The sequence below is a fragment of the Scyliorhinus canicula genome, chromosome 2 (assembly GCF_902713615.1).
Source record: "Scyliorhinus canicula chromosome 2, sScyCan1.1, whole genome shotgun sequence".
Lineage (NCBI taxonomy): Eukaryota > Metazoa > Chordata > Chondrichthyes > Carcharhiniformes > Scyliorhinidae > Scyliorhinus > Scyliorhinus canicula.
The window spans coordinates 15,834,521-15,851,828 of NC_052147.1; the positions used below are offsets into that span (position 1 = coordinate 15,834,521).

Here is a 17,308-nt window from a genome sequence, read left to right on the forward strand (position 1 = left end):
ACCCCTTCAGAATCCTGTAGGTTTCAATGAGATCCTCTCTCATTCTTCTAAACTCTGGAGAATCTGCACCCAATTTCCTCTGCCCCTCCTCACAGAGCAACCCCCCCCACCCCAGGGACCAATTTACTGAACATTCACCTTGCCGCCGCTAATGCAAGTACATCCTTTCTTTTAAAAAATTTAAAAAAAAATTTAGAGTACCCAATTCATTTTTTTCCAATTTAGCCTGGCCAAACCACCTACTCTGCACATCTTTGCATTGTGGGGGCGAAACCCACACAAGCACAGGGAGAATGTGCAAACTCCACACGGACAGTGACCCAGAGCCGTGATCGAACCTGGGACCTCGGCGCCGTGAGGCAGCAGTGCTAACCACTGCATCACCGTGCTGCCCTAAGTACATCCTTTCTTACATTGGAGACCAAAACTGCACACAGTATTCCAGATGTGGTCTCACCAAAACCCTGTACAACTGCTGGAAGATTCTTTATTCTTGTTTTGAAATCCCCTTGTAGTAAAGGCCAATTGGCCACTTCCCTTCCTAATGGCTTTCTGCACCTTTATGCCAACGTTCTGTGTACCTTCTACAAGCACATCCAAGTCTTTTTCGACATCAACACTTAGATGTTTCTCACCTTTCAAAAAATATTCTGCTTTTTTTCTCCTTTTGACCAAAGGGAAAAACTTCAAACTTCCCTATTTTTGTACTCCACCTGTCACCTTGTTGCCCACTCACCCAATTTACCAACATCTCTTTGAAGCTTCTCTCTGTCCTCCCCACAGCTTACCTTTCAACCCAGCTTGGTAATTTCAGCACACGTAGATACATTACTCTCTGTCTCTTCATCTAAGTCATTAACATAGGTTGTAAGTAGCCGAGGCCCCAGTACTGATCCCTGCTGCATTCCACTATTCACTGACTGCCTACTCGAACTGTTGATCATGTTGACTGGAAAGTGCCCATGTGCGTGCGGATGGCCGATTTGACTGTGATGCCTCCGGTGGTCAAATAGCCTGCCAGCACACAGTGTCAAGGTTCACAAAAGGTAGGACGGCTGAATGGGCTGGATGCTTCACATCAGAACCAAGCTAAGAGCCAGTGGGCGGGATTCCATGGCCATGGCCGCCTTTGGGATTGTCCGGTCCCGCAGGAGGTGGACGGAGATTTGGCTGGGCCGCTGCATCTCCTGTGGCGGGTCAGGAAAACCCCAGTCAATGCCCTCAAAAGAGGAAGAAACTCAGTCAAGAGAACAGAGATTGGCGTGTCTGGAGAAGGTTTGTGAGGGGGAGAGAGAGAGGGAGAGAGAGGGCTCGTCACAGCAGGATGGACTTCCTCAGAACATATCTGGGCTCTGAGGTGGGGCCGTGCAGTAATTTGCTTTAATTGCCACCTCACACCCTGGCATTCAGCTCAACTACTCAAGAATTAATTGTCAGAGAGAGATGTAAAAATAGTGCAGGTGACCTTCAGCAGCTGAGGTATGCCTGAGGAGCAGTCCCGTTTTTCACTGTTTTTACACTATCAATTCCTCGCTAGCTCCTCTGTAAGGAGAGAGACATTTATTCACCTTCTTTGAGTATGCAGTTGGGTGTTGGTTGTGTTGGACTCTGCCAAGCAAAGCGAGAAATAACTTGCATTTATATAGCACTTAATAACGTGAGGAGGTCCCGAGCACCTTCCAGCCAAAGAGGTGTAGTTACTGTTGTGACATAGGCAACATAGGCATTTTTTACACACAGCAAGATCCCACAACCAGATCATCTGTTTTTTTTAGATGTTGGACGAGGGATGAATATCTTCCAGGCCACTGGGAAGAACTCTCCTGCTTTCCTTTGTAACAGTGAAGTGGGATCTTTTATATCCAGATCCAAATTATAGTGCATCTGTCATTCAGTTGCCCACTCACTCAACTTGTCCAAATCACACTGACAGATCTCTGCGGCCTCCTCACAGCTCACTCTCGCACCCAGTTTTGTGTCATCTGCAAATCTGGAGATGTTACATTTAGTATTCTCATCCAAATCCTTAATAGATATTGTGATTTGCTGGGGTCCCAGCTCTGATCTCTGCAGTACCAAACTAGTCACTGCCACCATCCGGGAAAAGACCCGGATTCCTACTCTTTGTTTCCTGTCTGTCAACCCGTTTTCTGTCCACCTCAATACACTACCCCTAATCCCATGCGCTTTAATTTTACACACTAATCTCTTATGTGGGACTTTGTCGAAAGCATTCTGAAAAATAAGTAAACCACATCCACTGGCTCCCCCTCATCAACTCTACCAGTTACATCCTCAAAGAATTACAGTATATTTGTTAAGGATTATTTGCCTTTCATAAATTTATGCTGAATATGTTCGGTAATAGCTCACCTGTATGTATATATGAACACTAACATCTCATCTGGAGATGTATATGTACAGTAATGTCACACCTACAGGTGCATATGTACAGTAATAGCTCACCTGGCACTGTATGTATGCAGCAATAGCTCACCTGTAGATGTATATCAACAGTAATAGTTCACCTGGAGGTGTATATGGACAGTAATAGCTCACCTGGAGGTGTATATCAACAGTGATAGTTCATCTAGAGGTGTATATGGACAGTAATAGTTCACCTGGAGATGCACACGAACAGTAATAGCTCACCTGGAGGTGTTCATGAACAGTAACAGCTCACCTGGGGGTGTATATTACAGCAATAGCTCAACTATAGGTATATATTTTTGGATTGGATTTGTTTATTGTCACGTGTACCGGGGTACAGTGAAAAGTATTTTTCTGCAAGCAGCTCAACAGATCATTCAGTACATGGGAAGAAAAGGGAATTAAACAGAATTCAAGAAAATACATGAGAATACATAATAGGGCAACACAATATATACAATGTACTACATAAGCATTGGCATTGGATGAAGCAGACACGGGTGTAGTGTTAATGAGGTCAGTCCATAAGAGTAGAGGAGCTCCTCACCTGGATGTGTATATGTACAGCAATAGCTGACCTGGAGATGTATATGAAGAGCAAAAGCTCACCTGTTGGTATATATGGAGAGGGGATGCTCACCTGGAGGTGTATATAGATAGCAATAGCTCACCTGGAGGTGTATATGAACATTAACATCTCATCTGGAGGTGTATGTGGACAATAACATCACAACTGCAGGTGCATAAGGACATTAATAGCTCACCTGCAGGTGCATAAGGACATTAACAGCTCACCTGGAGGAGTATTTGGAGAAGAGCTGCTCACCTGGAGGAGTGCATGTACAGTAATAGCTCACCTGTCTGTGTATATGTACAGTAATAGCACACCTGTATGTGAGTATGCACAGTAAGAGCTCACCTGAAGCTGTATATAGACATTAATAGCTCACCTGAAGGTGTATATGAACAATAATAGTTCACACGGAGATGTATAACACAGTAATAGCCCACCTGAAGGTGTATCTGGACAGTAGTAGCGCATCTGGAGGTGTATAACAACAGTAATAGCCCATCGGGGGGGGGGGGGGGGGGGGGGTATTTGGACAGTAATGGCGGATCTGGAGGTGTATAACAACAGTAATAGCCCATCGGGGGGGGGGGGGGGTATTTGGACATTAATGGCGGATCTGGAGGTGTATATGAACAGTAATAGATCACCTGGAGGTGTATAATAACAGTAATAGCCCACCTGGATGTGTATATGAACAGTAATAACTCACCTGGAGGTGTATAATAACAGTAATAGCTCACCTGTTGGTGTATATGTATAATAATAGCTCAACTGTAGGTATATGTTGACAGCAATAGATCACCCATAGGTATTTATGAACTGCAAATGCTCACCTGGAGGTGTATGTGGACAGTAACAGCACACCTGGAGGTATATAGGGGCAGCAACAGCTCACCTGGAGATGTATATGGACAGTAACAGCTCACCTGGAGGTGTATATGGGCAGTAACAGCTCACCTGGAGGTGTATATGGGCAGTAACAGCTCACCTGGAGGTGTATATGGGCAGTAACAGTTCACCTGAAGGTGTATATGGGCAGTAACAGCTCACCTGGCCGTGTATATGGGCAGTACCAGCTCACCTGGAGGTGTATAGGGGCTGTAAAAGCTCATCTGGAGGTGTATATGGGCAGTAACAGCTCACCTGGAGGGATATAGGGGCAATAACAGCTCATCTGGACGGGTATAGGGGTAGTAACAGCTCACCTGGAGGTGTATATGGGGAGTAACAGCGCACCTGGAGCTGTATATGGGCAGTAACAGTTCACCTGGAGGTGTATATGGGCAGTAACAGTTCACCTGGAGGTGTATATGGGAGTACCAGCTCACCTGGAGGTATATATGGGCAGTACCCGCTCACCTGAAGGTGTGTATAGGCAGTAACAGCTCACCTGGAGGGATATTGGGGCAATAAAAGCTCACCTGGAGGGGTACAGGGGCGGTAACAGCATACTTGGAGGTGTCTATGGGCAGTAACAGCACATCTGGAGGTGTATAGGGGCAGTACCAGCTCACCGGAAGGTGTATATGGACAGTAACAGCTCACCTGGAGGTGTATATGGGCAGTAACAGTTCACCTGGAGGTGTATATGGGGAGTACCAGCTCACCTGGAGGTGTATATGGGCAGTACCAGCTCACCTGGAGCTGTATATGGGCAGTACCAGCTCACCTGGAGCTGTATATGGGCAGTACCAGCTCACCTGGAGGTGTATATGGGCAGTACCAGCTCACCTGGAGCTGTATATTTAGAATTTAGAATTTAGAACAGTACAGCACAGTACAGCACAGAACAGGCCCTTCGGCCCTCGATGTTGTGCCGAGCAATGATCACCCTACTTAAACCCACGTAACCTGTATACCCGTAACCCAACAATCCCCCCATTAACCTTACACTACGGGCAATTTAGCATGGCCAATCCACCTAACCCGCACATCTTTGGACTGTGGGAGGAAACCGGAGCACCCGGAGGAAACCCACGCACACACGGGGAGGACGTGCAGACTCCACACAGACAGTGACCCAGCCGGGAATCGAACCTGGGACCCTGGAGCTGTGAAGCATTGATGCTAACCACCATGCTACCGTGAGGCCCATAATGAGCTGTATATGGGCAGTACCAGCTCACCTGGAGGTGTATATGGGCAGTACCAGCTCACCTGGAGCTGTATATGGGCAGTACCAGCTCACCTGGAGGTGTATATGGGCAGTACCAGCTCACCTGGAGCTGTATATGGGCAGTAACAGTTCACCTGGAGGTGTATAGGGGCAGTACCAGCTCACCTGGAGGTGTATATGGGCAGTAACAGTTCACCTGGAGATGTATATGGACAGTAACAGCACACCTGGGGGTGTATATGGGCAGTAACAGTTCACCTGGAGCTGTATATGGGCAGTACCAGCTCACCTGGAGGTGTATATGGGCAGTACCAGCTCACCTGGAGGTGTATATGGGCAGTACCAGCTCACCTGTCAGTGTATATGGGCAGTACCAGCTCACCTGTCAGTGTATATGGGCAGTACCAGCTCACCTGGAGCTGTATATGGGCAGTACCAGCTCACCTGTCAGTGTATATGGGCAGTACCAGCTCACCTGGAGGTGTATATGGGCAGTACCAGCTCACCTGCAGGTGTATATGGGCAGTAACAGCTCACCTGGAGGTGTATATAGGCAGTAAGAGCTCACCTGAAGGTGTATATGGGCAGTAAGAGCAAATCTGGAACAGTAAAACTTCACTTGGGGGTTTATAGGGGCAGTACCCACTCACCTGAAGGTGTGTATGGGCAGTAACAGCTCACCTGGCGGTGTATAGGGGCTGTAAAAGCTCATCTGGAGGGGTATAGGGGCGGTAACAGCATACCTGGAGGTGTATAGGGGCAATAACAGCTCATCTGGAGGTGTGTAGGGGCTGTAACAGCTCACCTGAAGGCTTATGAGGTCAGTAGCAGCTCACCTGGAAGTGTATAGGGCCAGTAACAGCTCACCTGTAGGTGTATATGGTCATTAATAGCACACCTGGATGTGTATATGGGCAGTAAGAGCACACCTGGAACAGTAAAAGTTCACCTGGAGGTGTATATGGGCAGTAACAGCTGACCTGGAGGTATATACGAGCAGTAACAGCTCATCTGGGGGTGTATATGGGCAGTAATAGCTCACCTGTAGGTGTATATGGTCATTAATAGCACACCTGGAGGTGTATATGGGCAGTAAGAGCACACCTGGAACAGTAAAAGTTCATCTGGAGGTGTATATGGGCAGTAACAGCTGACCTGGAGGTATATACGAGCAGTAACAGCTCACCTGGAAGTGTATATGGAGAGTTTTGGAACCTGCAGCTTTATATCAAAATAAGTGGTAAATATAACTTTTGGCAAAAATTCACAAAAATAAAATTTTAGGTTTAGATGTGATGCATTAAGACTTTGAGGTGAGATAGACTGTTAGAAACTGGCAGCCATTATCACAAAGTCTTATTGAAACTAAGTTGATCAACAATTAAGAGAATGCTTGATAAATGTTTGGAGAATAAATGTGAAAGAAAGGATTGGTAGAGCAGAGAAATGGTATTAGTGTCGGTTGTAGCGACGGGGATTAGGATGCAGCACATGTACCAAAACCTGAATGCTTTCAGTCTGTGCTGAAATCTTTATGAACAGAAATTTAATTTTGTATCACTTACAATTCTAAAAGCTCTTAAATGTAATCTGTCCCTCTTAAAGTGCAATTGCAAAGGGCGTTTTAAAGGACACTGTTGCTTCGTCCTGCAGTTGGAGACTATGAGAATGGTCAATCAGTGTAGAGGGCAACCAGGTTCACAGGCATGGGTGAGTAGACATGCTTTTCAGGGAGCTGATTGTCACTAATCATCTAGGGATCCAGGGTAATATTCTGGGTTTAAACCCCACCATGGCAGGCGGTGAAATTTGAATTCAATAAAAATTTTGAATTAAAAGATCATTTAAGATCCATGAAACCATTGTCTATTGTTGTAAAAAAACATCTGATTCACTAATGTCCTTTAGGGAGGGAAATCTGCCGTCCTTACCTGGTCTGGCTTACACGTGACTCCAGACCCACAGCAATGTGGCCGACTCTGAACTGCCCTCTGAACTGGTCTAGCAAAACACTCAGAGGGCAACACGGCGCCGAAGTCCCAGGTTTGATCCTGGCTCTGGGTCACTGTCTGTGTGGAGTTTGCACATTCTGCCCGTGTTTGCGTGGGTTTCGCCTCCACAACCCAGAAATGTGCAGGGTCGGTGGATTGGCCACACTAAATTGCCCCTGAATTGGAAAAATTGAATTGGGCACGCTAAATTTATTTTAAAAAAACACTCCGTTCAAGGGCAATTTAGGGACAAGCAATAAATGTTGGCTCAGCCAGTAACGCCCACATCCCAAGGATGAATGGGAGGAGAGTGTCTATGGGGGCCATCATCAGTTTACCCCTTCCAAAGGGAATGGGAGCATGTGGCCAAGGAGATCAGTGAAGGAGGCTGGTACCAAGGAGCCGACAGCAGAGCTGGAGAATGACCTCACATGGGTGGTCAAGGTCAGTGATTTCACCTTCAAAGGTATCTCCTGTCCCCAACCTCTCGCCCACCACAGCCCAAAGCTCACCCGCCAGCACCTTGGCACAGGCCAAACACACAGCCACTCTATGTCACTGTTATACTCCAGCGGTGCCTCATACCCACCTCTTGCTCCACACCTCCAGTTAATCAACTTGGGCAGCCTCACTCCCCACACTCACGGGCATTCTTGCGGGACAAGATGGCACACAGTGGAAAGGAGCAAAGTAGAACCGGCGTGGGCAAGGTTTCTGTATCTCTGAGCCCTACAGCTGGTTCTCTGCCTGTATCACAGCCCGTGGCAGCAAGCATCACCAAGAATGTCGAGGATGATGGTATGTTCCTGCCTCAGGTTTCCGCTCGAATCCCACCTCACTCTCATCCAGCTATCTGGTGTGAGGTTCAAGCTGCAGATGGTGCGACTGTGAACCTCTTGCTTTCCCCGTCCCTTTCCCCTCGCCCCCCCCCCCCCCCCCCCCCCCCCCAATCCTTCCCTTCGGATTTTCTGCTTTCATGCACCCCAAGAAGAGCAGCAACCTACCCAGCCACAGCAGCCTCAGAGGGAAGACAGACAACTACATCACACTACTGATGGGAAAAATATAATCATTTGATCTGACACCCGGAGCCAGCAGCTCAGATACGGGTACAGCACTCACCTTAGAAACTAGTACAGAGTTGGAATCAACATCTGGCGGGCCATTGGGGGTCAGATGGGCTGCAGTTTGGCCAGGAATAATGCAAGGTTTGCATGCTAGCCCCCCCCCCCCCCCAGAGGGCAAGATTGCAGATATGCTCTGCTCCCGGGGGGGGGGGGGGGGGGCTTAGCTGAGGACATCACTGGGGCAAGTGTACAGGAGAACACTGTGAACATGCATGCACAGTTGCTTGTGACATTGGCGCAGCTGCAGTAGCATCTGTCCCAATGGCAGGCAGGCGGTTGGGTGAAGGGGTGGTGTTCCTCATGCAGCCGAGCCCATGTGCAGCCCTGTGTGATTAGCACAGGCCCCGGGCAGGCTGATGGGCCTTACCAGTCCAGCGGTAACTCAGCACGGTATGCCACCCGGGCAGGGTGTGCCAGGTGCGGCTGGCAGTGCCTATCCCAAGCCCCCCCCCCCCTCCCCTATTTTTGTCTAATTGGGTTTTGGAGCTTCTATAGTCTTGGTACCAGCAGTTTCAGAATCTCTAGCCCCCTCCCCAGGCGAATGAAAAGCACATAATGGTATAATCCCTGACTGCATCAAGGACAATCCTCATTATCACCTACCATTGGAATTGATCTATCTTCAGACTGACGACTCCTTTCATCCCAGGGAGTGGGGGGGGGGGGGGGGGGGGTCAGATTGACTATTTCCTCGTGGGGGTGGGGTTTGACACCGCTCTGATCTCTTTCTCATTCCCTCCTCAGTCTGGCAGGCTCCAGAATTGGGAAACTTCACTTCAGTCTCAATTTGGTACTGGCCTGAGTTACAAACTTACAGACAAGCAGCAGAGAGAGAGAGAGAGAGACAAAAGTGATTCAGAACCCAACCCGCTTTAAATTGATGTGGTGAGTATAACTATTTACTGATTTTCTCCCCCCCCCCCCACAAACAACCAACCCTAAAATGTTGGTGTTGGGGAGAATTTAAACATTGTGACTAAACAAAGGGGTGAAGTGTGGAGTGTTTGGTAAACACTGCCCTGCCAACCGTTTACAATTGGTCTTTTAAAAAAAAATCATTATGTTCGCTCCCCTTGTTTTGCGGAATCTCCAGAAGAGATGCATTTGTGTCTCTGGAATGTTTTAACTTGAGGGAAGTGTTTGAAATTTGCATTGGGATGAACTCGGTGCATGTGTCCGGGGAGAGGGGAGATATTCCACCCACCCAATTGTAGCATTTTCTTCTTATCCACACCAGGGCTGGTCATCCCACTCTGCAAACCCCAGCCTTTAAAAAAAATAATCAACTCCTGCACAGGTTCCCTTGTTTGATTTTAAAAAAAATGCATTGCAATGGTCTAAAAATGTCCAGCCAGCTCCTCTTTGAACTCAAAATTCATCATTTGTTGCAAATGTGGGATTTCAAAGACTGAGGACATTGTGGAGTGCGGCCGCAGTTACTTTTGCTGTCCTCTTTTTAACTGTTGTTAAGTTTCCGAAACTCCTGGAGAATGGGAGAACCGTGCCGCTAATCCCAGCCCGCATCAACAATGTCGAGTTCTTTCAGATAGCCAGCAACCCCACAATGTTTGGCTTTTATATTGTTGTCGAGTTTCTGTGTGTTTAAAAAAATCTATTTCTCTTAAACTTCATTCTAAAAACTTCGCCATCTCGAGTTGGAAACATGAATTCTCAGATGTTACATTAGCTTCTCTCACGGCAATATCAAACTAGAAACTGTCCGAGTCTACATACCTCATAACACCTTAACTTTAACATCTCCAATCTCGCACCCGCAGAGGAGAAGGGGAATTTGGGAGGCTCCTGGACAAGGACGAGGGGGCAGAAGGGAGGTGGCTGAGGTTATTTCTGAAATGGGGGGGGGGGGGGAGAGATATTAAGTAAGGTTCAGGGAGGAAGTTCCTTGGAGAAACTCCAATGTGGGACATCACAGGTGGCACAATGGTTAGCACTGCTGCCTCACAGCGCCAGAGACCTGGGTTCCATTCCAACCTCGGGCGACTGGAGTTTGCATCTTCTCCCCGTGTCTGCGTGGGTTTCCTCCAGTTTTATTTTTATTGAGTTTTATTTTATTCACTAGCTCTTGTGTATTCGTTAGCTCTTTTCGCTCCCTACAGATGCTGCCAGACTTGCTGAGATTTTCCAGCATTTTCTCTTTTGTTATTCTATTCATTTATGGGATGTGGCTGTGCCAGCATTTATTGCCCCATCCCTAATTGCCCTTGAGGGGTAGTTAAGGGCCAACCACTTTACTGTGGGTCTGGAGTCACATATAGGTCAGACCAGGCAAGGACGGCAGATTTTCTTCCCTAAAGGACATTAGTGAACCAGATGGGCTTTTACACCAATTAAGATGGTTTCATGCTTATTATGAGACATTTAATTCAAGATTTTTATTGAATTCAAATTTCACCATCTGCAGTGACGGGATTTGAACCTGGGACCCCAGCGCAGTATTCTGGGTCTCTGGATTACTAGTCCAGTGAAAATACTACAGCACCACAGTCCAAAAATGTGCAGATTAGGTGGAGTGGTCATGCTAAATTTCCCCTTAATGTCCAAAGATTAGATAGGGTTACAGGGATAGGGCGGGTGATTGGACCTTGGTAGGGTGCTCTTTCAGAGGGCCAGTGCAGACCCGATGGGCCAAATGGCCTCCTGCAGATTCTATTCTGTGACGAGGATTGTGTGCGTTAGGAATGGGACGGGACGGACGACGCTACAGAGGACAAGATATTTTACAAGAGTGTGCTCATTAACCCACATTATTTTAAAATTCTCATCCAAGTGTTCAACTCTCTTTATGCTTCCCTATCCTCTTACAGTCCTCTTGCCATTTGCACATCCCCTACTCTCATTGCCTCACTGCTGGTGGTCAGCCCTACCTCTGAAATTCCAACCCCACATCTCTCAGCACTGCTGCCTCACGGCGCCGAGGTCCCAGGTTCGAGCCCGGCTCTGGGTCACTGTCCGTGTGGAGTTTGTACATTCTCCCCGTGTCTGCGTGGGTTTCACCCCCCACAATCCAAAGATGTGCAAGGATTGAACCCGCTAAATTGCCCCCTTAATTGGAAAAAATGAATTGGGTCCTCTAAATTCATGATGCTCCTTGAAACCGATTCCTCTGACCAAGCTCTTGGTCACTGGTGTTAATTCGCCTTTCATTTTCTGTCCAATTATTTTCCTATGAAACACTTTGGGTATTTTGCTGTTTTGGAGCCACTGATCAGCCAGTGGGATTCGGCATAGGCACAGGGTGATGGCGATCGGGGCTTATGGAGCAGCATGTGGGTGGCAGAGATCTGGATGAGTCAGCATATTGAGTGCACAATTTTGCCTCAGTGTTGGTATGCTATTTGACTGTAGGGGCATCATAGCTGTACATCAGCTGGATCTACCATGAAGTACTGTCACTCTTATAATGTAGAAGGGCACAGAGTCTACTGATCAATTATTTCAGGGCCAAACAGATGTAAGTGAACAGGACTGCAACTTTCTAATGTCCCATTTCTAGATGGCAGAAATGTGCAATAAACAGTGCATTTTGACTAAACAAGGAGTTGTCACGGCCTGAATTAGTGTTATTGGGATTTGAGTGAGTTTGGAAGATAATTTATGCATGCTTTTGGTTTTATCAGAGGAACCTTTCACAAAATGGGGGTGAAATCTCTCGCCCCATTAGTCTGGGTTGGGGCTACTGCTCCAACTGCAGCGATTAAAAAGGGAACATGCTGACCAGCGTCAACAACCAGTCTAACCAATTTAATATATTTTAAAATAAATTTAGAGTACCCAATTCATTTTTTCCAATTAAAGGGCAATTTAGCGTAGCCACTCCACCTACCCTGCACATCTTTGGGTTGTGGGGGCGAAACCCACGCAAACACGGGGAGAATGTGCAAACTCCGCACGGACAGTGACCCAGAGCCGGGATCGAACCTGGGACCTCGGCGCCGTGAGACTGCAGTGTTACCACTGCGCCACCGTGTTGCCCACTAATTTAATATTTTTAGACAGCTTTAAATCCATATATGGGTGAGGAAGAAATGTTTTCTCTTCCCATCGCACCTGAACGTGACAATTCACTTTACATTAGTGTTCTCACTGTCAAGCATCTATACCTGATCCCAAATCTCTGATCTTCATAACATCGGACAGCGAGAAGTTCCTTTTTTTTTCTCTCTTCAGTGTTATCCTGTCCAAATTAATCTGTCAAATGTTTCTAAACTGCCACTGGCCACACAGGATCTGTATATTGGCCGTGCTACTGAACACTAATACAAAAGGAACTTGAATGAGCACTCTGCAGAGGAATAGCTCTGTGGTGTCTGATCTTATCTGTAAATGCCTACAGGCTGGGATTTTTTTTAAAATTGGGGGTGTGAAAGCCTGGAATAGATCAGATCCAGGTTGGGAGTGTTGGCTACTGTGGAATCACCTGAGAGGTCAAGATGGGATCTCAACTGAACACAGGAATCAGCAACCCTAATAAAATGAAAGGGCTGCAAGGCTGTTACTCAAATTGGAACAGTATTGTACAATAAGACAGATATATTTTTTGGCAGAGGTGATGGGCTTTCTGATCAGTTGGCCCACACCCCGAGATTACCTTATTTTGGTTTTTTTTTGGTGAATTTCACATTGTGAATGAGACACAGGGCAGACAGCTTGATTTGGGAGGAATGTAAATGGAACAGCCCATTCGGTTTTTATCTTAGATTTTTTTCTCTTTGCGGCCATTTCAACCCCACTAATGATGCCAGTTTTTGTCAACTTAAATGTGATGTTCTCTGTTTTGTAAATCAGGATGTCTTGAGAAGGTAGTGTTGAACAAAGAACATCAAGCTAAGTAAATTAACAAAGCTGATTTATTTACACTACCTAAATAAGATTCAAACAAGTCACAAGGTATTTATTAAATTAAACTATACGATATCTCTAACTACAGAACTCTAATGCAACTTTAGCACTGTTGCTTCACAGCACCTGAGTCACGGGATCGATTCCTGGCTTGGGTCACTGTCTGTGCGGAGTCTGCACGTTCTACCTGTGTCTGCGTGGGTTTCCTCTGGGTGCTTCGGTTTCCTCCCACAAGTCCCAAAAGACGTGCTGTGAGGTGAATTGGACATTCTGAATTCTCCCTGAATTCCCCCCATGTCTGAGTTAGAAGGTTGGAGGCTCAAGTTCAGCATCAGAGGCTGACCCTCCCAATGTAGTACTGTACTGAGGGAATGCTGCACTGAAGGGAGGTTGCACCTTTCAGGCGAGATGTTAGCCAAGGCCCTGTATGCAAGCACCACCCTCCCCCCCCCCCCCCCCCCCCCTTCCCCCTTCCCATCTCAGTTTGGACGTGAAAGATCCCATGACAGTATTTCAAATGGAGAGCAGTGAGGTTATACCCGGTGTCCCTGGTAATGTTTAGCCCTGGGTTAACATCACCCCATATGGGTGATCTGGGCAATGTAGCGATCCTCTATGAGAGCGCAATGATAATGACCCCCCAGCCCCACTTTGTCAGGCGATCCCACCATTGGCTGATAGGGCGGGGGAGTCTTCCAGTCCCGCCCATGTCTATGGGGCTTTGCATGCCCCGTACCCTCTGCCACCTGTGAATGCGCCCCCCCGGGGAGGGGGTGTAGCTGGACCTGCCACCGGGAAGGGCTGGAATATTTCAGCCTACGTCCCAGATCGATAAATCTCTGTCAGAACTTCCAGTATCTGTAACAGTGTTGTTCTGGGGCTACCAATCCATAGATAGTGACATTTCTCACCTGGATAAAAAGACAACGTACAAATTGAAATGCAGTACCGTAGATGGGCATCTCAAGCTGCAATAACTTCCAAGGTAAAATAAATGTCTCAATATAAAATAAATGCTGTAATTTAAGGGTCCTCAGCAGAAAAAAACACAAGTTTACTTGCACAATCCTAAATGCCTACATTCAAAAATGAAATAATCTATAAAGTAAAATTGAGGAATATACACGTTACAATAAATTTACATCAAGGTAAACGTAAAGATGGGCACCCACCAGCTGCCTGCTTTTGGGTTCATAGATCAGAGAATTTACAGTGCAGAAGGAGGCCATTCAGAGTCTGCACCAGCCCTTGGAAAGAGCATCCGAAGTAAGCCCACACCTCCACCCTGACCCCGCTAACTTTGTGGACACGAAAGGACATCTCTTGGCAGTGTAGACGCCCTTCCCACTTCTGGGTGCACATCACCAAATCGTCAATGTATACGGCGCAGTGACTCATAGATTCATAGAATTTGCAGTGCAGAAGGTGGCCATTTGGCCCATTGAGTCTTGCACCGGCTCTTGGAAAGAGCACCCTAGCCAAGCCCACACCTCCACCCTATCCCCATAACCCAGTAACCCCACCCAACACGAAGGGCAATTTTGGACACTAAGGGCAGTTTATCATGGCCAATCCACCTAACCTGCACATGTTTTAAATAGAGTTGCTAGTTCCATTGGTAGGACTGTAAATTTGACAGACACAGGCAGGTCAGTATGATTGGATGTGGGATCCATTCCATGAGGATCTTCCATGGGCATGGGATCCCGCCCCTGGTGGCAGAAGTTGGTTGATACAGGGAATGGCTGAACAGGTCGCACGGGACTTCAGTGATTGGTGTGAAGCCTGTGACAAACACCATTATAGTGAATCTCACAACTTTAAGCGGATATGTTAGTCTCAATTTCATGTATGGCGAATTAATAATGTTTTATTTCCCCACCCTCACCATCCCACCACCCCCCCCCCCCCGCCACAGGAATGCCTCAAAGGACTGAGTTAATAGAAGCTCTACGCTGTAAACTGCAGGAAGCCACTGAATGTGCAGAGTTTGACTTCCTCCGAGCCGTGACAGTTAATGTGGATAAGCTGCTGTCAAGCCTGCCCGTACCCCTGGTCTCCAGGAGAACCTTCTCCGCAGAAACTGAAGTGGATGCCAAGGCCCGAGCTCTCTACCCCGAAGATGCTCCGGCGGGCATGGTCCCGGTGGTCTGCAAGGGTGAAGGGAACCATCTGTTTGAGGCAGCCAGCATGCTGCTGATGGGGGACTCTAGCCTCAGCATGGAGCTGCAGCTGAGGACGATGGTGGAGATGCTCCTCCACAAGCAGTACTACCTGAAGGGCATGATTGACTCCAAGGTCATGCTGCAGGCCGCCAGATACTCCCTGTGCACCGAGGAGTCGGCCGAGAAGATTAACCTGCCCATGGACATCCTGGAAGCCATCTTTGATGCGGACGTCAAGGCGACCTGCTTCCCGGGCACCTTCACCAACATGTGGCATGTCTACGCCCTGGCTTCGGTGTTACAGAGTAACGTCTACTCCATTTATCCCATGAGCAATCTGAAGATCCGTCCGTATTTCAACCGCCTGATTCGCCCCAGAACCCGCTCGCCAGTCATGGATCTGCAGACTCTGCACATCATGTGGGCTGGGGAGCAGTTATCCCAGGCCATCTTCAAGCCCCAGTATTTTGCGCCCGTTGTTCCTGTCCAAGACCTCCGATGCCAAGGGTTAGATGGAGCCGAGTCCCTCCTGCCCCTGAAGACCCTGGAACTCCTGAACACGGACCCGGACATCTCCTACTCGGTGCTCCGAGAGAAGTACAGCATCACCAAGAGTACTTTCTATCGCTGGAAGAAACAGTCCCATGAGCACCGACGGAAAGCAGCCACGCGATACGAGGCCAAGCACTTCCTGCAGGAATCCTTCGCTGTCGGCAACTTTCTGCCCTTACAACAGTTTCGAAGCCGCTTCCCCGAGATCTCCCGGTCCACGTACTACGCCTGGAAACACGAGATGCTGATGGCGGGCAGTGGGGCGGCTGTGCACCAACCCGCAGGGGAGCAGGAGTTCGACCTGAGTGGGCCACTGAGATGTGACAGCTGGTCCCCGCTGTCGGGGGGCACCGAGAACCGCGGCCCAGACCTTTCTAAAGTGGCCGGTGGCAGTGGCGGGCTCAAGCCTTTCAATGGGCAGCGGTCACCTTCAAAGCAACATGCCAAAGACTTCCTCATGGAATGTGTCCTCCTCAACATGTGCCCACCCTACAAAAGCTTCAGGAAAACTTACCCCTGGATTTCCCGATCCAGCTACTACAACTGGAGGAGAGAGGCAATGAACAGGGCGGGGCTGAAAGCCCACACGGCTTCCTCTGGTTTCAGCAACGCGGCGGCGGCTAATCCTGAGGTTGGTGCGCCCGATACCGCCCCTGATGCAGCCGGCCAGCTTGCACCCAGTGGCAGGACAAGAAATAGCTCGTGGGGCCCAGATGGCTTCCTCCGCGGCAAGACCACCTGCCCCATCTCCTACTTGCAGAAGGTGAAACGAGAGGAAGCCAAGAGGCGAGCACAGAAATGGCAGATTCCCTTGTCCACCTTCCGCGTGAGGTACCCGTCCATCCCCACCTCAACCTTCCTGCGATGGAAAGGTTCAGCTGGGCCCACGAGGCCGAGGGTGAAGGTGAGGAAGCTCCGGCAAGAGGAGGTCCCGGTCAAACCCAAAGACAGTGTGCAATGGGCAGAGCCGCAATTGGACAGGGCACCCTGGAGCCTCAGTGGTGTGACATCATTGGACTGTACAACCCCCAGGGAGCTGATCACGCGGCCGCTGGTTGGAGACACTTTACACAGAGTGTCCTCCAAAGCCAAGGCCAAGCTTTTCCTCCAACGTCGTTATGTGTCGAAGAACTTTCCAACGTTCCGAGAGTTCAGCAGTTACTTCCCCCTGACGCCCCGTTCGACGTATTACATGTGGAAGAGGGCTCTGACCAACGGCATGATGCTTCTGGACTGCTGAAATAAAAAAAGAGACAGATCCAAAAGTCAGTCCCAAGCTGCCTATCGAGATGAACAATCAGCCACACAATTGGCCAGTGATGTCAGTGAGATGTCCCTTCACATTTGTGTACAGTTCACTGTGAATCTTTAAAAAAAAAATGTTTTAATCAAAGTCCCAAGATTCGGTGTGCTTGAACTGCTTGAATTCTCACAAATAAGATATTTTCACTGCATTTCCAATTATTTCCTTCACAGATTTTATTTTAAGTGACACA

At 48.1% G+C, this 17,308-nt stretch overlaps 1 protein-coding gene across 1 annotated transcript; it reads left to right on the forward strand.

The window, feature by feature from the left end:
• Positions 1 to 8,956: 8,956 nt before the first annotated feature.
• vrtn (vertebrae development associated) lies at positions 8,957 to 17,086 on the forward strand. The gene is made up of 2 exons (XM_038821493.1): positions 8,957 to 9,120; positions 15,014 to 17,086. Exon 2 carries the CDS (start codon positions 15,016 to 15,018, stop codon positions 17,050 to 17,052), a length of 2,037 nt encoding a protein of 678 aa, XP_038677421.1. The 5' UTR covers positions 8,957 to 9,120; positions 15,014 to 15,015; the 3' UTR covers positions 17,053 to 17,086.
• Positions 17,087 to 17,308: the final 222 nt, after the last annotated feature.

Bases quoted from the DNA above. Each gene is read 5' to 3' on its own strand.
- vrtn (XM_038821493.1), top strand. From the start codon at position 15,016: ATGCCTCAAAGGACTGAGTTAATAGAAGCTCTACGCTGTAAACTGCAG.